The sequence below is a fragment of the Chaetodon auriga genome, chromosome 3, assembly GCF_051107435.1.
Source record: "Chaetodon auriga isolate fChaAug3 chromosome 3, fChaAug3.hap1, whole genome shotgun sequence".
Lineage (NCBI taxonomy): Eukaryota > Metazoa > Chordata > Actinopteri > Chaetodontiformes > Chaetodontidae > Chaetodon > Chaetodon auriga.
In genome coordinates, this window is record NC_135076.1 from 25,741,662 (window position 1) to 25,763,015 (window position 21,354).

Here is a 21,354-nt window from a genome sequence, read left to right on the forward strand (position 1 = left end):
ATCTGAGCTCCTGATTTTTTTATTCTCATGATATTAGCCAATGGGAGTAACTTTCCAAAGTTCAGATTAGTTATCGTCACATTACTTTGGTTTATGTCAGTGATTCTTTTTTATTATTATTGACATTTAATAGAATTTTAAAAAGGCATAAACATAAACAGACATAAGAGAGGGCGGAAAGGACAGTGTAGGCATATAGAGCTTCAAACTTAAGACATTAACTTATTAAAAGTATTGTTTGTTTTATATTTTTTTGCACAGTTTTTTCTTATGCAAGTGCACAGATTGAGTGCAGTGTTTAAACCAGAGTCAGATCCCTTACATGTGCTCTCATACTTGGCCAGTAAAGCTGATTCTGGTGCTTGAAGCGATGACTTGAGTTCAGGTGGGTGGTCACGGGTCCAGACAGTGTTTAATCCCTGTGTGTTTATGACCCATTCTGAACCAATAAGGCTCACAGAGTATAAAGATGTCACTTTTCATCCATATGTCCAACAACTCGGGGCCTCAGATGATGTTGTTTCTAATATTTCTGCAGGCTCAAACGTATGTGAGATGCAAGTTTAGTAAGATGCAGCGTTAATGTTTTCAGTCTGCGGGTAAAACTTCAACTTTCAGGTCCTTGATTACTCTCCTGCTGTGTGACAGAGCTGCTTTCCTCGCTGGCAGCCTCGCAGACAGCAGCCTGAATGAAACACAGGCGCGACAGCAAAGGTAGCCTCCGGTTACAAACTTCGGACCAATCAGGACGCCGCTTTGCCTTCCTGCAGCAGGAGCAGCAGAAGTTCAACCTGGAGCGCTTCACGGACAAACTATCTGCTCCCAATTCACACTGACAATGCCTGCTCACTTCCGCTGGCTTATCTGATAGCCCACCGATTGTCACTGAAGGAAACGTTTCCGAGAAATGACAATGTTGGGCATGTACGTGCCAGACAGATTTTCTCTGAAATCGTCAAAGGTCCAGGATGGAATCGGTCTGTACACGGCGAGGCGGGTGAAAAAGGTTTGTAGTTTCTGAATGGGCAACTTTGTATCCGAGTTAAGAGGCGGGAGGCGTTTAATGTCGCTTTTTAGGCATTTCTGAGCCTTGTGGTTGGTTTTTCTGTGCGCCTTTATTCCTCGTAGTGTGTCAGAGGCTCAGTCTCAGCCCAGGGCTGCTCTGACGTGAAGTGCCACGTAGCTACAGTGAATCCAGTTGTTTCTTTCGTTCACGACATGAGTTCATGTCGGCGGAGAAGGCGTCGGCGCGCACCAACACGGCTCCGACTGTTCGTGAACGTTACATTCGGCTTAACGCTCGCAGCTTTTTGGCTCATTTTGTGGAAGTGCGGACATTTCCTCACTGCTGACAGGCATGTGAAGGAGTATGGAGGTGCTGAGGGGGGTGGCTCCATGGATCAGAGGGGATGTGGTCACATTCAGGAGGATGTTTGAGTCCGTGGTGCTGTAGGAAAACATGTTGGGGATGAACATGAATGCACACTTTGACCACGCCCCCTGGATTTTTGGCACTTCTGGAAGGTGAAAAAGGAAAAAAATGTCCAACACTTGAAGGATGCATTCACATGTCACATTACACAGCAGGCATGCCCACTAGCTTTCCAACATTTACCCACAGTGCAAAAAAGAAATCATACTATGGAAAGCCCAACTGGGGTGTGTGATGTTTTAATATCATCCATTTGACAGCAGCATCGTGTTTGACAAATGATCCTTGTGTTTGTTTTAAAGGGAGAAAAGTTTGGCCCTTTTGCAGGTGAGAAAAAGCTGCCCAGCGAGCTGGATGAAAGCTCGGACACCAGGCTTATGTGGGAGGTGAATGCACGCACATGCTCATATTCTCACACATGTAAAGGTCCAGAGGTTAAAGCAAGACTTTGCAGAGGTCGCCCACAGGTGACTTAGTTTTTAGGTAGGAGGCACATACAGCTTGATAACTCCGGCCTCACACTTGTAAAAGCTGCACTGAATATGTAATGTTGTAATTAACAGAGTGCAGGAAATCTCTTTGCAGCTCGTACTGCAGTTAAGCACGAAACGCATCCTTTTATCGCAGGACAGCTGTGGAAGAAAGGCACAGCTGCTTGCAGCTCTGTCCAAATACGTTTAGCCTGTGATAAAGAGATCATTTAATTACACTGCAGATCCGTTAACCATACTGGCTGATTCACACTCGCATCTCACGCTGTGGGGAGGCCGCTGATGCTAACCACTGAGATAAATGCTGTGATGTTATTATCTGCGGCTGCCACATTGCGAGGCAGAGGCCTGCGCACACGATGAGGCGTCCGTTTGAAAGGCCAGCACACTTTGATGCACAGCAGACAGACCATGAAAGCACCAAGAGAGGAATCAGTTCACCTCAGTCAGCTCATGCAGCTATTGTTTTCTTTCCAGGTCCGTGGCAGTAAAGGAGATGTGCTGTATATTCTGGATGCTAGTAACCCACGCCATGCCAACTGGCTGCGGTTTGTCCATCAGGCGCCTTCACAGGAGCAGAAGAACTTGGCGGCCATACAGGTACATTTCCTCTCAGTGGACACGAATCCCTCGGGCTTACCTGGAAAGACGATACATTTTACAGACAATACACATCTGATGGGACAGGCTAATGATTCACAAAAATGTGCCTGGAAAGAGACCTTAAAGAGAGATTTTAGGTAAATGTTTTCAGATTTAAACTCTGACTCTTTTCAGGTTGGAAAACCTTCACAGACACATCTGAAAAACCTCTTTTTTGTTGACGGTGCAGGTCAACAATGGCAGCGCGTCATTGTGTTTGGACTCTGAGACATCCCACATGAGCACAGGAGTGTAGTTTTACAGGCGACCTACATATTAGACATGTTACAGAGCGATGATACGCACATGGATGAAGCAGGGAAAGTGACAAATCTGCAAAGCTGCAAGCTGAGCTTTCTCTGAAAATAGGTGAAAGGTGAAAAGTGAAAAATCGATTTGAGGAAATCGCATGTTAATCACTTCAATTGCATGACAAATCGCTGTAAATTGCATTTGAAATTGGGTGAGGAGAGATGCGTTTGGGAGCCATAAGCTTAATCCTGATGTAAAACTTTATGCAAGTGAGACGTCCTGACCTGCAGGAGGGTTTAACACAGCAGCAGCTTCTCTGAGGGAATGTTTTTGTGGTTGTCGTTGAGTTATTGCAGCCTCTGGGAATGATTCTCTTTGTCACTTAATTATTTCCAAAAGGCAACAAGAACATTTTTTCAAGTTATGATATTGACAAATTATGCACCAACAGTAGTAGCAAGGCCCGTGCATTCAATAACATCCGAAGAATTTGCAAAGTACGACCTCTTCAAGCATTCGAATGCGCTCTTGTGAACACATGATTAGCGCACTGGATCTGGGAAATTTCACCTCTTGCACTCTTGTGTCAAAGATAAAAAAGATTGTTCTCTCCCGATGGAAGAAAAATAGAAGTTGAACGAAGAGGAGACGAACATTTCAGATCTAAGGGCCAAGTTCCTGCCATTAATACACCAGCGTCCAACGTGATTGGTCGTTTAAAGGTCATCCATGTGTGTTAAAGCTCTGTGTTCCATCAGCAGTGACATTTATTGTGCAGCTTTCCTCTTCTTAATCGTTATTTATGTATATTTACAATCCCACAGTTAAAACAAAATGACGGTTTGATTTTATTAGCGTGACCTTTAAGGACAAGAGAGTTGATGACAACATTTTCAAGGGTTTGAGTTTGTGACCTGTGGCCTCAATCAGGCCCAACAGACTGTTGTCTGGGTGTAATGAGTTCAACCGTCAGCCAGTCTCAACAGTTACTCAGAGCTCGTTACCATAAATGGTTCTAACTGCATTTTAGCAGGAATGCTTTTCTCTTTAGCGACATTCTTCTCAGATTTGTCAGCTCTGCCAGCGCTCGTGGCATCGTTACTGTTGAGCCATCGCCGGAATAAAACCGTGTTGTTGTCTCAGGATGGAGAGAACATCTTCTACCTGGCTGTGGATGACATCGAGACAGACACAGAGCTGCTGATAGGCTACCTGGACAGTGATATGGAGGAAGAGGAGGAGGAGGAAGAGGAGGAGGTCATCAAAGATGACGATGAAAACAGTAAAGATGCCAAACATATTGTTGAAATGGGTACAGTGGAGTTATATTTGCCTCGTTTGTAATCCTATACATAGATGATTCATTTCTAAATACATTTCAAAGAAAATCAGGCAGAAATCTCCGGACGTTCGCCTCCCTGCTCATTGCGTGTGCGCCTCATCTCTGCAGAACTGGTAATAAAGAAGGAGGACCACCCCTGCTTGCTGTGTGAGAGCAGTTTTCCCAGTGAGGAGATCCTGGCCGCCCACCTCCAGAGTCTGCACCAGAGGCCCAGCACAGAGGAGAAGGACTTCAAATGCAGGAACTGTGGCAAGAAGTTCCCCATCAAACAGGCTCTGCAGCGCCAGTGGGTGTTCTGCTCCATCACTTAACTGCTTCTACTCTAGTTTTATTTAACTGTTCTAACAATGAAGCTGCAGGTAATGAAAAAGCATTGAATCAATTTGGCAGAAGTTTATGTTTTAGATTAGATGTTACGGTAAGAAAATTCAGGTTTTTAAGGTTATACATGTTTTTGCTTCTGGTACAAAAATAGTTCAGTCAGAATGAAGACGTTGGTTCGACAGAAAACTAAATAAAATGAAAAAAAAAAAAGGCACAGTGCGACATTTTTGGAAATGCTCTTATTGGCTTTCTTGTTGAGAGGTGAATGGAGGTTGATACTAAGGCTGCTGAACTATGCAAAAATCCATTGTTTTGGTCAATATTATTACTAGAGCCAGCAGCCAGTTAGCCTTGCTTAGCACAAAGCAGGGAATTAGCTAACCTGGCTCTGTCCAGACGGCGCGCCACATGACCCCACATGAAACCATGAACTGTCATTTTTACATTATGTTCTTTGTGCGAATTAAACAGATACAGAAATAACATTTTGACTAGCGAGCATTACAGCCATGCTAGCTGTTTCCCCCTGTTTTCAGTGTTTATGCTAAGCTAAGCTACTGGATGAAGCTTTATATTTAACATACAGATGTGAGATATCGATCTTCTCGTCTAACTCTCGGCAAGAAATCAAATGCATTTATTTCCTAAAATCTAAAACTATTCCTGCAATTTAAATTAAACAATTTAAGTGCATGTTGTGTTTTACAAATTTTAAATTTGAGGTCAAACCTGATAACCTGATGATCGGTCTGTGCCTAATTTGTGTTTATTTGAATCCCTCCTCAGTGTTTTGCATTGTTCTGAGTCGTTGGATCCATCAGGTGACTCTAAAGCTCACCAGTGCTCCCTCTGCCACAACACATTCAGCTCCGAATCCAGGTGATACACAGAGCCCAGAATGACTTCATAACCTGTATTCAGTTCAACATGCACATGGACACAGCTCTTTCTTCTTCTTCCATTTCCTGTGTTTCAGCTTTGAACAGCATAAGGAGGCGTGTAAAGGAGATGCCAGGTTCATCTGTAAAGCAGAGAGCTGCGGTAAAAGATTCAAGAGCAAGGACGCCCTGAAGAAGCATAAAGGAAACGTTCACACAGGTCGGCGTCTGTCTCTGCTGTGACGTCCTCTGTCTCTGTCTCCAGCACACACATATTCACATGCATGGCACTTTTCTTTTTTCAAAGCGTAATGGAGTTCATGTAATGAAGTTAATTGTCCATGAGCAGCCTCAGCACTGAAGGAACTGCAGTAACAGTACTTGACCTCGATCAGTTAAAATCTCTGCAATGTTGAGACTCATCTCTAATTACTTGCGCTACGTAATTGCTGACCTGTGTGTTCTGGGGCGGCTCACTCCTTCAGATAATTGGACTTCCATAGCTATTTATGATGGGATGTAGGGCAGCGGGGATCTGTGCAGCGTTACACGTGAATGAAGCATCAACCCGAGATTAAGACATTCATCTTCAGAGGCTGATGGAGAGCTGGGCCTCTATGTTTTACCACTGTGGTCGGGACAAGGGGTGTGTGTGTGTGTGTGTGTGTGTGTGTGTGTGTGTGTGTGTGTTTGTGTGTGTGTGTGTGTGTGTGTGTGTTTGTGTGGGGGCGAGGCGGGATGTGGATCAGACTCGTCAGATGTGGGGCATGTGACTCAGAGGGGGGATAAGGGGAGGGTCCCACAGTAGTGGGATGGTGGGATGTTTGGGGCTGTGATGAGGAGAGTTCAGGGTCCAGTTAAACTTGTGGTATTTTTCTGTTTCCGTGTGATTGTATTGAACTTGTTGAACTTTTCTTTTTCAGGGAGCGCACGTCGGAAACTCACGTGCACCATATGCAACAGAAAGTGCTCCTCGTCTCTCAACCTGCAAGAACACAGAAAGGTGAGGCTCTGTGCGGCCGGGCACCGTCCAATCACGGCTACTCGACATCGCCAGTGTGCGATCTGATCACCAGAGGGTGGTGGGAGTATTATTCTTAATATTTGTGGTTATTATGGGTTTTAACCTGATGCCACATGTTAGCCTATCTGCAGGCTTTAGGCTTTAGGTAATCGAGGTAATCTTGCTTTCTGCAAGAAAAACAGTAAAAGTTAAGGGAATAAACGCGTAGAAAAGAGTGTAAACATTTAATTTAATATATTTAAATGTTACAAAAAATCTCCTCTATTCAAACACAGCTAGCTTTAACAACATAACTTCAACTACTGTGATGGAGTGCAGAGGAAAGTTTGGTGAGCAGGCGTGTGGAGAGCGGAGATGTGGGGTGTCAGATCCGTGGAAAGGAGATGGCTTGTAATTAAGGATTTAAAATGAACTCGTCAGTCGTGCTGATTAAGGGGCTCAGCGTGCGACATGCTGCTCCACCACAAGCATCTCTAAATGCACATCATAGCTCAGATTCTGCAGATTACTTGTGTAACGTCTTAGCTCTGATACTAAGTTAAATTGCATTAATGTCTGCAGAGGAAAAACCAATCATCGATCATCCCTTCAGTCGTCGATACACAATCCGATCACCGATCGGCACAAGCCCACCGTGCAGCTGCAGATACTTTGCAGCGGATGTGAGAGGATTTACTCAGCTTACGCCGTTTTGCATGATCCAGTTTTACAGTGATGTCTCTTTCTGGCTGCTTGCTGCTGCACGGTGGAATCCATCACACTCTGCCTGTAACCCAGTCTAACCCCTGCACTCCCCGAGCCTCTGACTTCACTGTGCTCTTTCTCCACGTGAGGATGTCTTTATGATCAGGTTGTTACAGATTTATTCTGGGTGACAAAGAGCTGAGGGGTGGTTTCTCTTTCACTAGCTCATCCCACAGCTCTTGTGAAATTTAAGAGGCTCTGTTGGCAGACAATGAGGTTTTAACCTTGGCGTCGGGATTCTCCCTCTGACTGATGGATCGCAGATCTGAACTGGCCTGTTTAGATACAGTCTGAGATGTTTCATACAAAGATGGATTCGTCTCGGTCACTGCTCACCTCATGAAAGCGTTTACATACGGGTGGATCGTTCTTTCAGGTTACGCTCCTCCGCTGTGCACAAAGTCGGCTCATATGTCTTCCATGTAGAGATGCAATTTTAACTGCATTAAATAATTAGCCAGAGTGCACGAGTTTGGTGTGGAAAAGTTCAAGATTTAAAGTCACTCTTTGCTGCCGCCAGCAATCTGAAACTGTCTTGGCACTGAAACAAGAATACCTAGAAGTTATCTATGAGTTGTTTATTAAAAATGATAATAATTATGTATAAATAACAGTTTTTTCTTCATGGATTAATCACTTCTGAGAGCTGTTTCCTGCTTCAGGTCAGCGCAGCACCTTCAGTGATATCGGCCCCTGGATTATTATGCAAATTCTCTTATTGGTTGTCACTTACTAACTAATATTCTTCATTAATTATCCCTGCTGGTAATTTCATTTTCTCGTCTCGACATCCACCATCCAGCTTAATCAACAGGCGCGAATCCATCCCGCCACCTTATTCATCACCGAGCCGCTTCCAAGCTGTCCGACGTTTAAAGTCACCTGGAAGTTGTGACACAGTTCTGCAGCGCATCATTTAACCTACTTCACCTGCGTATGAGTCAGTACTCTCCAGTTTCAGATCTCCAGGGTATTTTAAAATAGGCGTATGTAATCTTCCTATGTGGCCTCCTTATGTGTGTATGTGCCAGTTCTTCCAGCATGTGGCTCATGGCAGCGGAGATGATTTCCACTCGTGTCGTCTGAGCCTTTGTCTGCTATAAAATCTCAGATCTGAAAGGCAGAATGTGTTCCTGTAAATCTAGGTCAGGATTACATTAGATTCTGACAAATTCTGCCTTTTCTGCCACATCTAATAAAGATGTTCAGAAGAAGTGTGATTAGAAGTGTGTGTATAAAAAACGTGGCGTATTCTTTTAGCTTCAGTCGAAGACATTGAGGCATTAAGCATTATTCTAACAGAGCAGCAATCAAACTTTCCATAATGACACGTTAGCTCCAAAGCAGCTTAAAACTGCCATTATCATCATTTAGCTGAACAAGCTTTTGCAATAGCAGCTGTGACAAGAGGAGCTGCTTTGCATTAGCATATGCTATTGTAGCTGTACGCCGGGGAGCTATTCAACGTGCAATTATTGGAGCGATGCTCTGAAGCAGAAAAAGGATGGAAACTTTTCATCACTTTAATTGCTTTTCTGTCTGCAGACATCAGTCTAATGAAAACGGACAAGATTTCATTTGTGTTGACCGTCGTGATCCTTCAACTTTTTACACGCTCAGTTTTTAGAAATTATCAGCAAGAGCTAAAAGTTAAACGCTCCCTCTTTTACTCTTCTGCTGCAGGTGCATGAAATATTCGACTGCCACTCGTGTGACAAGAAGTTCATTTCCACAAACCAGCTGAAACGCCACATGATCACACACTCGGGTGAGAAAACGTTAATCACGCCCCTCCTTTACCTTCACGCATCGTCTCCGTTTACCTGAACGCACCTGTCCCAATCTGTCAATGATCAGAGAAGCGGCCGTACACCTGCGAGATCTGCAGCCGCTCGTTCAAGCGTCTGGACCAGGTGACAGCTCATAAGATCATCCACAGCGAGGACAAACCCTACAAATGTAAGCTGTGTGGGAAGGAGTTTGCTCACCGCAACGTCTACAAGAACCACAAGAAGGTAATCCACAGGTGATGGTCACTGTGCTTCTGTGGTCATTGTTTGCTTCATACCGTTACATCAAGCTGATTGGAGGAGATTTTCTCTGAAAGGCAGAATCACTTCAAAGCTGGAGTTATTAGTCAGGCTGTAATCAATCAGGGTCTCGTTGGGGCCTCTTATCTGTGGGGTCTCTGGCCTGCTCCACCCCTGAGGTCCTCCGTGTTTGCTTTTGGGATTGAGGTGTCACTCAGACAGATAGGTTGGGCACGGTGGGGTGGGGGAGGCAGAAAAAACAGAAGCACTTTGAACTCAAAGCCCCTCGAGCTGCTCGTCATCATCAAGTCAACAGACCGAATCGGCCGCAGAGCCTTTGGCCTGATCCTCTCGTGTCAGTTTAAGAAGCTTCTGCTGACACGTTGTAAACATGCTGATGCTGCTCTGCCCTCTCTGCAGACCCACTCTGAGGAGAGACCCTTCCAGTGTGAGGAGTGCAAAGCTCTGTTCCGCACCCCCTTCTCTCTGCAGCGTCACCTGCTCATCCACAACAGTAAGTCTGAGTGTATGACTGTCAGCATCTGTTCGTTCATTGGCAGTTTTAAGTGGGATTATGTATGTTAAGATGAACAGCAGCCACTGTGGCTACAAGTGAGGAGTTATTCAGTAACACACATCACAGAGCAAAGTTTGGCTCAAGTTTGCCAGCATGAGCTCGCATTAGCCAAACTTTGCTGGTCGTACCAGAGCAGGTAAGGCTGCAGCTGCAATTACAGTCATTTGGCATTTCAGTCATTTTTCATGCAAAAACATCAAACGTTTGCTGATTTCAGCCTCTTAAATGTGAGGATTTGCTGCTTTTCTTTGTCATTTATGACAGTAAATGAAGAGTCTGTGTTGGCTGGACAACGCTCGCGTGTCGAGGTTGTCCGTGGCTGCTGTGGCCCGACACAAACGTCCTCCCCAGAGCTGCAGTCGAGCCTTGGCAGGATGCAGCGCTGCTCCTCCAGTTGAGCCAGATAACAAAGGGATTGTAAAGCTCAAGGCATTTCCTGCCTCTGTCTCAGGAGGCAGGCCATATAATACCAGGGCTCGTATTATGTATCAGGTTCTAGACAGTATGTGGGGCGGGAGGCTCGAGTGTGTGGTTTCACTGTAGGTGAGGGAATAGACATGCTGGTGAATACGTGTGTCTGAGTTAATGTGAGGGCACCATGTTCGCTCTCTAGCGACGGTCTGAGAGGGAGAAAATGAAGCACAGCTGTCGCAGCATTTTCAGGTGAAATCATTTTTTTTCCAAAGTCATGCAGGAACATTTTAATAAACTCTCGTGCTGTTTTCTGTGAGGTTTGCTCGCACGACAAACTGCAGAGGAGCCGAGGAGCTGCGGGACATTTGATCATTAGCATAATGTTCGGTATAAATTGGTACATACTCGTTCCGCTCAATCAAAAAACGCCACCAGATCTTTCGCACTGCAGAGCTTTGAGTCCTGCTGTTAGAAATCAGCAGATGAAAACACATTATAACAGTGTCAGCAGCTGATTTAGGAGACCAGAAACAGCAAGAGAACATGAGCGCTGCCATCGTACTGTAGGTGATGCTGCACTGAGACCGACAGTCAGACGCTCATTCAGCCGTCAGAGCAGCTGCTGACCTTGAATCGTGAGCCGCGTTTGGGTAACGCATCATTAAAGTAACAAATATTACCACATATTACTTTTTTTTGCAGTAATACAAAGGATTACTGACAACATTTCTGTAATATTACTGCAATTATCATGTCATGTATCGTGTTAGCACCAGCTGTTAAGCGTTCACTCTTGTGACGATTTTGCAGCGCTGTCTTTAAATACAGCTGTGGGTAAGAAACGGACCAGGTTACATGTGTAAACCAGCACAAAAATGACAGTCACCAGCTTAAACCTCCATGACCTGAACACACGCGTCACAAACACTATTGTACGAACTCTAGTGTTAGTCCAGCACGGCATGATGGGAAATGTGGGCCATCACTGCAGCTCCAGCAAACCCAGCGCAAAAGAGGCGTGTGTAGGTTGCAGAATGTAGATAAATATACGTATTCAGTGTCTTTTTATTGGGCATGAACCTTGTGTTTAAGCGCGTGTCGTTGAGAAAATAGACTGGAAGTGTAAATAAACGCTTCAGGTTTCAGCTGAGGTGCGAGTCCGCACACAGGCGCTGCAGACAGCTGCAGAGATTAAACTGAGAGAGGATCCCTCCCGGGATGTTCGAGCGCGTCTGATAAAGCTTGTCAGCAAAATTCCTGTCAAAACCAATCATAAGGTAAGATAGGTCTGCCATAAAGACCAGCTTATTCTGAGTCTGTAGCAGCGACCGGTTGTTATTACAAACCATAATATGACTGTAATCTACAGCCAAATATGATGTTAGTCATACTTCTGCGGATACTTAGCAAAAAGAAATGCAAAATCAGTAAATCATGACTCTGCCCGGACAGAAATCCTGTAAAGTAACTGAATACTTTCAAATGAAAGTAACTAGTAATATGTAATATTAACTTGTCCAAGACTGATCATAAAGTATTTCAAACAAACTCACTTTAGAAGCTCAGATAAAAGTTGGAATAAGGTTATTTCAGGTTTTAATGACATTTTTCAATCAGGTTCTTCTCTATAATTCTCAAATAATCCCCGTACGTGTTGCTTAAGAGCGAATCTGTCAGTATGTGCGTTTCTCTCCATGTGGACACGCACAGCACATTTATGTGAGGTCAGATCTTCAGCTGTGGACTTCAGACCTCCAGAACTATCCTGTGTGTATGAATGACTGCGTGTCCGTGTCTGTGCAGGCGGTTTAATAGCAGACTGAAGCCCTGCTCCAAGTAATAATGAAATCTTTATGTGAGAGCGTCGTTGACATTAATTATCATCAAGTGAACGTTTCGATTTGATTAAAAACACAATGGGCCTCGGCTTCCTCCGCTGTTCCATTTTATTGAGCTGGCCATCGTCGGCCTTGGTAATAGGAGAATGAGCACAAGCTTGTAAGCATTTGCTGCCGCCGCGCACGCGCGCGCGCACGTACGCACACACACTGTCTCTCCAAACTACTCTGTGGAAATTGAATGATCTCCATATAATGGAAACAACTACTCTTCAACAATAGAGGCTGTTGTACGGAGGCAGAGAGCAGAGGCGTGAAGGAAAACATCGGGCTGCGCTCCGAACAGCTGAGATTGTGCCCCTGCGCACCGTCTGATACCGCCTGTCTGCCGTTTTAGTGCTTTTCAGTGGAGTGATTAATAAAATAAGGCATGCTTTCTTACCGAGCCGTTGGACGTTCAGATGAAACATGTGGCAGAGCAGTTTGTTTTACTGTTTCTGCTGCGATGTCAGCCACAGATCCACAATAAAGGACGACTTCTGTAAAAGAAAACAGACCCAGACCTTTCTAAAGACCATTGTTTGGGCTTGTCTGCTGCAACGAAACACCCCTTTTTGTATTTTTCTGTCCACACAATCGCGGTGAAATTGGTTCCCCTCTTGCTGTGCGTGATGACTGTGTGTTTAGAGGCACAACAATAGAGAACTGGAAATGGCTCTTACAAGTGTTCCTCTGTGCTTGCTGCAGGTGAGAGGACATTCAAGTGTGACCAGTGCGACGCCACCTTCAAGAGGAAGGACACGCTCAACGTGCACATCCAGGTGGTGCACGACGGCCACAAGAAGTACAAGTGCGACCTGTGCGAGAAGGCCTTTGTCACTCCTTCAGTCCTCAAGAGCCACAAGAAGGTGAATGAAAAGAGCTGGAAACAGACAAACCTCAATCACAGGCGCTGATTGCATGTCTGCTGCCGCTTTGTCCCCAAGTTGAGTTCAAGCTGCATTTTTGTTGTATTTGCTTGAACATTTTGAGTTGAAGGTAAAAGTAATGAAAGCATTCCACTAAATAGCCGTTTTAAATCAGATTTTCCATCATGAATCTTCTGCTATCACACTGAGTTTAAAGGGGAAGAAACGGCAGCCGGACTCCTCGTGTCGTGGGAGCGATGCAGCTAACTCTGCTAATATCTTGGACTGTCAAACCTGGCGGAGACATGCGTTTTGACCGGTGTTGCCCATGAAGGCTTGGAAATCAATTCCTGTGTTGATTAGAAATGGCAGTTAGTCCATTAGCTCCGCAGGGTTTCAAAGCCCCAAACAGATCTCGCTGCAGATTAGGAGCCCTAAATCTGACAACGTCCGGTGTGGTTATGGATCAAGATTGAAACCAAACAGATTCTTGGCACGCGGCAAAAGAAAACGTCTCGGAGGTTGTCTCAGAACAGTAGGGCTGAAGACTGGCATGCCGAACTGTCTCGCTGCTCGCTGGGTCCGGAGGCTGAGCGAGCTCTGGCCTTGATCAAAGCCAGGTTGCTGAGGAGACGACAACTCGCCGCCCGTGTTTACATGCGCGGAGTAACCTCGCTTCTGACCGAGCTGTTGTTGAGGTCTTATTTAACGCACACCTCGATATTTGCCAACTGTTTGTCTGAGCAAACTTTGGCCCCCAAATAATCGCAAATAGTGGTCACAGCCATGTTTCGTTTGCGTCAAAGTCCGACAGTTTTTTACACGTGATGGAAATCTGAAGGAAGACAAGTCACCTTCATGAAAGCCAGACATCTGATCCAGGTTTGCATCATTCACATTAGAGGAGGACGCTTTTGAGCTGGGCTGCAGCTCATGATTGTTTTTATTATAGATCAATCTGCTGTTTATATTCTTTTTTATCAAGGAATTAATCGTTCAGTCTTTCATCAAAACATAAATATATTAAATCCACTATGATATATGACAGAGAAAAGCAGCAAATGAAAAATGACTGAAACTACTGTTTTCTGTCTTATCGATTAATCGGCTAATTGTTTCAGCTCTGGTTTTCATCACCAGGTAACCCCCCCCAAATGTAGCCAGCCTGAATGACTTGACTCAGCTCCTGTGAGAGACTGTCAGACAGTTAAATCACCAGAACCAGGAATGTTTAAGAAAAAGAAACCACAGTTGAAGGTGACGCTGAATGAGTTGCTGTGGACGTCCATCGTCCTCGTCCTCCCTGGTCCGACTCCGGACGGGACAGAACGTCTGAACGGTACATCCGTCTTTGTGTCCCTGGGTTAGCTTTAGCTTTAGCCGCTCTCGCAGCAGTGTGTTTGCGTGAATGCAAACGAACAGTGAATCTGTCCGCTCCTGGCAGAGCGGAGCGCTCTTGTGTTACAGTCCTGGATTCGTGTTATATGAGAGGGCGTGTGTGTCAGCATGTATGTGCATGTGTTGTATGTGTTGCGGTTTGCACAAGACAGTCTCACCTCTGTCAAAAGTCTTCTGGAAGAATTCCCGCATGAGTGAAAATTACAGGGTTGGTTTTCGAGCCGTTGCTCAGACATACCGATCATTTATATTAAAGATGTTGAATAATTACCTGCAACTCCCAATAAATTCCACACATGATTGTTGAGTTCTCAAGTGAAACCGCTGGCGCTCCCTGTGCTTGTTTGCTCAGGGAGGTAGAAAAGCAGCCATGTTTTCTCTCTTATACAAACAAGTAAGTAAATAATGCAACACTGCTCCATCTGGGCTGCATGTGCTCATATATGTGGATGTGTTTGTGCGTGGTTGTGTGTGGGTGAGCGTGCGAGTGTGTGTGTGCGTGTTGCCTTTGTAACGAAACACCCGAGGTGTCGAAGGGACACAGTGGGGTGATGGAGGGAAGGATGGGGGCCCACAGAGGAGGTGTTCCTGTATTGTTGTACTGCTGTTGAATCTGTCGCTCTGAGTTTGAGCCTTTCATACTCACGATTATTCTCGGGAGTTTACAGCAGGCCGGGAGGAGGAATTCACTTTTCAGCAGGGAGAGGAGCGAGGGGGGAAAGGGGGGGGAGGAAAAGGTAGGAGGAGGAGGAGGTGGTACACCCTTTCCCACATGCTCCTCTTCCCTGTTTGCATGTGCAGCCCTCATGAGCTCACAGAGCTCGACGCTGTGGACTGCTGGGAAGTGAAGGGAGAGGAGGAGGAGGAGGAGGAGGAGGAGGAGGAGGAGGAGGAGATGAATGCATACGTGCAGCCTGGCCTTTAGTCCCCTGGGCTCTGGACCCTGGCAAATCTGCATCGTCTGTGTTCTTTGATCCTGCCTTCAGGGCAGCTCAGTGGATCCACTGTCATGCGAACATGTGCACCTCCATTCAGTCCAAAGCTGGCTGCTTCACTATCAGAGAAAACTGCATTTTGTCGACCGAATCAGAGCGTGCAGCTAAATGAAACGCTCTGAAGGCTGAATTTAAAGAGGAATCATGCTTTTATCAAACAAAAAATACCAAATTAGCAACAGCAGAAGTTTCTATTTGTAATAACGTTTGATTGGCCTCTGATAGGGACGATGTTCTGACATGTACTCCAGCTTCCACAGCCAATCACATTTGACTTCCTAATGGAAGACGGATGCGAGGATGAATGTTACAAATGTTTTCCTTAACATCGACCACATGTCTGTTTTATCATTCCTCCGGCAGACTCACACGGGGGAGAAGGAGAAGATCTGCCCGTACTGCGGACAAAAGTTCGCCAGCAACGGCACGCTAAGGGTCCACATCCGCAGCCACACAGGTCAGTGGTCCTCGGCAGGTCGACCCTCCATCAGCTGCCATTAGCGTCACCGGCTGCAGCGGGAGATGAATGTTTTGTTTGACGTGGTGTTTCTCAGGGAAACATCAGAGACTGATTTTCCCATAAATACCCGTCTGACAGTCGGACGAGCTGAACAGCTGCACTTCACTCAGACGCTGTCCACATCGCTCTGTTTACACTCACTCCATACAGCAGGTTAACCAGAGAACGTGTTTACGTGCGCTGTTGCAATCAGCAGGTCAGAAATCAGATTATTGCTTTCTTAATTTTTCAGTATTCGTGATGGAGGAGCTCCTTTTCTTCTCTCTTGTGTGTCTGTGTGGAAACGTAAACTCATCTGAAAACAGCACAAAGTCAATATATTTAATGTTTGAGCTCATCAGCTTCAATGATTTTTGTAAATATCTGCTTATTCTGAATTTGATGCAGCAACACAACAAAGATGTGGAACGCTCCAAAAACACCTGTTTGGATCATTCCACAGGTAAACAGGTTAATTGATAACAGGTGATAGCATCATGATTGGGTATGAAAGGGGCATCCTGGGAAGGCTCAGTCGTTCACGAGCGAGGATGGAGCGAGGTTCACCACTTTGTGAACACATGATTGGATAAAGGATGTTACTACATGAGCTCAGGAACATTTCAGAAAACTGTTGTCTGGAAACACAGTTTGTTTGTAAATGATTGCATTCCACCTTTTAGGAAGCGGTGTTGTATATCAACACTAGACACAATTAAAACAGACTAAAATTTGACTTCTATCACTGGTAGAAGCACAAACATGGAGAAAAGATCAACAAGTCAACAACGTCAGACGTGTCTGAAAGGCTCCCGTCGGGGTTTTAAGTCCTGTTTGTTTCCATTTGGATGTGATGTTTGTAGTCGTCTCCTTTCTGCCGTCCCAGCAGCACTTTGTCTGTCTGAGTGAACACAGCAGCAGCACTTAATGACGCTGATGATGATTAGAAATGTGCAGGTTTGTTATTTATGGCAGTCGCCCTGTCGGGGGTGTAGCTGGGTACTCGCTTTAGTTATGTAAGACGATGACATCATGATTTTTAATCCTACCTGTGACGCTCTGATTGGCCACCTGTTTCTCCCGCTGTCAGTGACACCGGACTTACTCGAACAGGAATGTGAGGTGGGAGATGTGTGTGTGGCGATTCGAGGTCTGGAACCAGCTTTCTACATACCAACATTTTAATATGAGAAAATTCCTCCGTGATGGAGCGCCGCTCGCTCCGGCCTTTGCACTGCCACAAAAATAGAGCCCTGGATGTTCATTAAACTGCCTTAAACTGGAAAGCTACGCATTCCTGTGCGTCTCCTTACCAACAGACTGGTGCAGAGAGCTGGCACGGCCACACACACACACTTCTTGGCCTCTAAACGCCGTCATTCACTCGCTCTTTCTCTCCGTGTCTCTGCCGGCTCCTGGCTGCCTCCCTCTCTTCCTCACTGCGACTTAACTTCCATCTCTTCCTCTCTCTCATGTCGTCCTCTCGTTGTCCTGTTGTTTTTTGGGGGGTGGAATACGTCACTTTACTTGCTGTCTAGCTTCAGACCGGCCATTGAAAAGCACTTAAGACCTGCAGATTTCTCAAAAATGGCGGTTGCTCACGTGTCCAGGTCTTCCTACTGAGTCCAGGTAGAGCAACGTCATCGTCGCCAGCCCACGTAGAGCCCCCTAATTAGTGAATTCGTTACCTGATATTTGTGTTTAAATTAAAATTTCTGTGCTGTTTAACTCTAACGCTTTAACTGTAGAACACACATTGACTTATAGACGACTTCAGCTTAAATCACTTTGTTCCCTTCAGGTGTTTAAGATTATAGTCTGTCAAAATGTGTGTGTGTTTGAGGACGATGGTCGTTTGACAAGCCCACCACACTTTGTCAACAGCTTCCTTTGTGTGTGTGTGTGTGTGTGTGTGCGAGCCGCTGCATGTGTGTGTTTTCGTACATGTGTATGTGTGAAGGACAAACCAACAGAGAGCGAGTGTGTTCCCGTGTGGCTGCGGCCCAGTCTGATTGTATTTATATAGAATAAACAAAAGAGAGGAATGCTGGGGGAGGGGTGGGAGCCGAGGGGACACCTCAAAGAAAGAAAGGAGGAGAGAGAGAAAGGACCACTCCAAGAAAGCATCCAGCCGGATGACCCTTGACCCTGACTGGCTGTAAATCTGTCCCCTCATTCTATAGACTGGGCTCTTTTTTTTGGTTTGTTGTGTTTTTGTGTGAGGGGGGAAAAAATAAGCTTTGGTGAAAAGTGTGAGTCGTTCCCTGAGCGACAATCCCGTCAAGACCCGTCTTGTTCTCAAAGAGTGATTTCGTGGGCACGCACGTCTCATGTAACCCATCTGTGTGTAATGCAGACTGTGTGACAGAACGCCTAAATCATAAAACAGCCCTGTTAATGGAAGTAAGGCTTTAAAGACGGACAGTTTTCTGTCAGCTGCGTCTTAAAGAAGCCCACCAGCTGAGGAGAAGACCTTTAAATCGACGGCTTCTCTGCACGGCAGGCAGGAAAGCTTGATCTTGTTTGTCTTCCTGCTTCACAGGAACAAGTCGGCATTGATTATTTACCTGCTAAACACAGAGGACTTTGTCAGGACTCCTCCGAGGTTTCCTTCCCCCCATCATCTTACCATCGAACAGCGGGGGGCGTCATGGGAGGATCGGGGTGAAGTGAGAAATAGATTAAAGGGAGATCTGAAAACGTCAACCTGAGAGTGCGGTGCAGCTGGAAGACGTGCTGCACCGCAGTGTTGAGCTCAAACACGTTAGCCGTCGCAGCCTTTATGAGATCACAGACAACCAATAAAGCTTGTGCCGTCAAAAACTTGGAGCGGGACCCCGAAGACGTCGTGGAACTCGGTAGTCATGATGGATGTTTCTATCGTTCTCTAAATTACTCTTTTTGGCCCTGTCGTGGCCCAAATGTGTCCTTCTCCACATCACAGCTCAGCGAGAGCACATTTTCCCACCATGTGTGCCATGATGTGGTGAGTGAGCATACCGGGGTCATGAAGATTATTTGTGCCAAGGGAAACGTTGACAGAACGCAGCGCCTGGCTGTCACACTGACATCATTGGACATGTCATGTTTGGGCGCAGTGATCAGCGTAAGCCCTTGAGCTTTGTTGCGGCTAATTGCTGTGGCGTTTTAACCCTTAAAAATGCTGATTTAGTGTTTGTGTTGTATCAGCTTCACTGTTTTTTCCACGAGCTCAGTCGAGCCAGCGGGTCGCCAACTGTTTGCACATGTTCAGTAGTCAGAGAGGGGACGCTCGTGCTCATAACCGTCATCATCTTCATCATAATCGACAAATAACAGCTTTTTAACAAGAAGGAACATGTGACAGAGTGAGACAAAGAGAAAGCACCGCTGCAACGTGTCGGCCCTGCACAGCTGTCTGAGATGGGCTGCGTTAAAGCCACCGCTTTGACCGGGGGACACTGGCATGAAAGCAGCACGAGGACCGCACCGGATTCACTGGGACCGTCTCATTTGTCTACAATCCAGAACGTATGCCAGCGGAACCATTTAAAGGTGCTACAATCAGGAAAAATGCTCACGTGGTGGCTTTAAAGGGCCAGTTCGGCTATTTAGGAAGTCCGGAGAGGCAGCAGAGGTGGAGATATCCTGACTGTCAGGCCACGTTCAGCCTGTGTGACGGTGTCAGGACAGAGCTCCAGGAGTTTTAAATCCCTCCCAGGTGAAAAAATATTATACTTTAATTGTAAGTACTTAAATTCTACTTTTTGAAGAATGTGCTCAGTACACTTTGTGCTATTTTTGTCACCTTGAAGTGTACTTAAATGTACTCAAGCGGTCCTCGAGTACCGCTTGAGTATACTTGAAGTGTAAATAGCGGCTAAATTGGCACAACTCTTTACAAACTGTAAGTGTACAGAAGTACACCAGTGAAAATCAGGATTGATGAGCATTCAGAACACACTTACAGTACAGTTGTATTATATGATCAGTGTGTTACTGCAGAAATACTGTCTTCATTTGAAGACGTTTAAGTAGAACTAAATGACATCTCTTCAGAAGTTTGTGTCGAACATATTTGAGATTAAGCGCAAAAGTAAAAGTGTACTTGTACTGACTTTTCTGTACTTCAGTTATATTTCAAATACACTAAAGTCTAGTACTTTTTGACCCGGGCTGTCTCTGAGTATTACAAACCAGCTCAGTCTGATAAGCTTTCAAACTCGTGCATCTGTCAGAATGTCTCGCTCTGACTGTTTTTGGGCTGGATGCCGGCTTCGTGTTGGTAAAGCACCAAAATCACTGGATCGTTCAACTCAATAGTGTCTTTTTGTTCGAGCCGTCCTGCCTGGTCATGTCTCTCAAATTCGTAGTTTCCAGACTGAGAAACCCCGACAAGTCAACAAGCCCAAGTCCTCATTGGTCCAGGCCGCCGGGTAATCGCCTTCGTCAAACCCAATATTCTGTTATTATCCGCTCTCGTACAGGAGATAATATACATACAGGCCAAAGCCGGAGTCTGGCTTTCCTCAGAGACTTACACAACACAGCTCTAAATGTTGGACTACACATGACAAGTAAAGTAGAGCCGCCTCACTGAACTGCAGTTGTGTACGACGTGAAGCAGTGAATCATCAGTAAAAACCTTCGAGAAGAGATTCTCTGTTTTTCCCCTGATCTGCTGTAACAGAGGCCACTGTTCTTTGTGTAAATTTGGGTTTTCTCTATCAATATTTTTTCCTTTCCAGTAGAGGAAACACAAAGAGAAAATAAACACGTGAAGCAGCTTTTTCTCCCAGCATGCCGTCTTAATTGTTCAAACGCGCGCTGGCGCTGGACGGAGGATGCTAACGGTCTCCATCATTTGTTATGGTGATCAGCTACGTTTTGATGTTTTAAAGAGCCGCACGCTGCAGCTTTGAGCGATCTCACGACCGACAGACAGACAGAACAACTGCCCCTCAGATGGACATCTGGCAGAACTCTGGAACTTGTTGACGTGCAGATGAGTTTGTTTGTCTCCACTGTGGTCATGGTTACAGTCTAGTACAGTAAAAATCAGCAAGTAGTGAATTACTGTCTGTCAGAGCCTCGACATCACAGCTTCGACCAATCACGCCTGATGTACCTTCACATGGCCAAGTTCAGGAGAACTGTTTGAGGAAGTGGAGGAATCTGCCGAGGCCACCGCGGCTATAATGGGAAGGTCAAGTGTAAAAGTTGTCCTCCGGCTCATCAAAGGCGATTTCTTATCATCTCCAACACGCCGGTGTCACGTTACCTCCGTGGCCCCTGTCGGCATGTGACTCAGGGAAGGACAGTGGAGGGCCGCTGTCTGGCTGAAGCGGAGGAAGCCGGGAATTAATTTCTAACGGACAGCGCTAATGCCTTTCAGACCGGAGCCCCGAAGCTACAAAGCGTTCTCCATAACACGAAGGCTGCGCGGCAGGCACGACGACAACGCCGACCATCTGCTAACCAGACGCGCGGCCGTACGCGCACATATACAACACACGAGGGGTGCCAAACGGATCGATTAGCAGACGAGGAGTGTGAGGGCCGCAGCGGGGGCCCGGGGAGACACCCG

At 45.8% G+C, this 21,354-nt stretch overlaps 1 protein-coding gene across 2 annotated transcripts in view; it reads left to right on the top strand.

The window, feature by feature from the left end:
- The first annotated feature begins 753 nt into the window (after positions 1-753).
- prdm5 (PR domain containing 5) overlaps positions 754-21,354 on the top strand; it is a 32,108-nt gene continuing 11,507 nt past the window's right edge. Inside the window, exons 1-13 of one of the 2 annotated variants that reach the window (XM_076726800.1) lie at positions 754-1,006; positions 1,735-1,818; positions 2,401-2,523; positions 3,961-4,099; positions 4,268-4,445; positions 5,270-5,362; positions 5,460-5,581; positions 6,285-6,364; positions 8,813-8,897; positions 8,987-9,144; positions 9,580-9,673; positions 12,736-12,896; positions 15,653-15,746. In XM_076726800.1, coding sequence (XP_076582915.1) covers positions 908-1,006; positions 1,735-1,818; positions 2,401-2,523; positions 3,961-4,099; positions 4,268-4,445; positions 5,270-5,362; positions 5,460-5,581; positions 6,285-6,364; positions 8,813-8,897; positions 8,987-9,144; positions 9,580-9,673; positions 12,736-12,896; positions 15,653-15,746 — 1,510 coding nt within the window. In that variant the 5' untranslated portion in view covers positions 754-907. Of the gene's footprint in view, positions 1,007-1,734; positions 1,819-2,400; positions 2,524-3,960; positions 4,130-4,267; positions 4,446-5,269; positions 5,363-5,459; positions 5,582-6,284; positions 6,365-8,812; positions 8,898-8,986; positions 9,145-9,579; positions 9,674-12,735; positions 12,897-15,652; positions 15,747-21,354 lie in introns of both variants that reach the window. The other variant, XM_076726799.1, reaches the window with a different exon arrangement.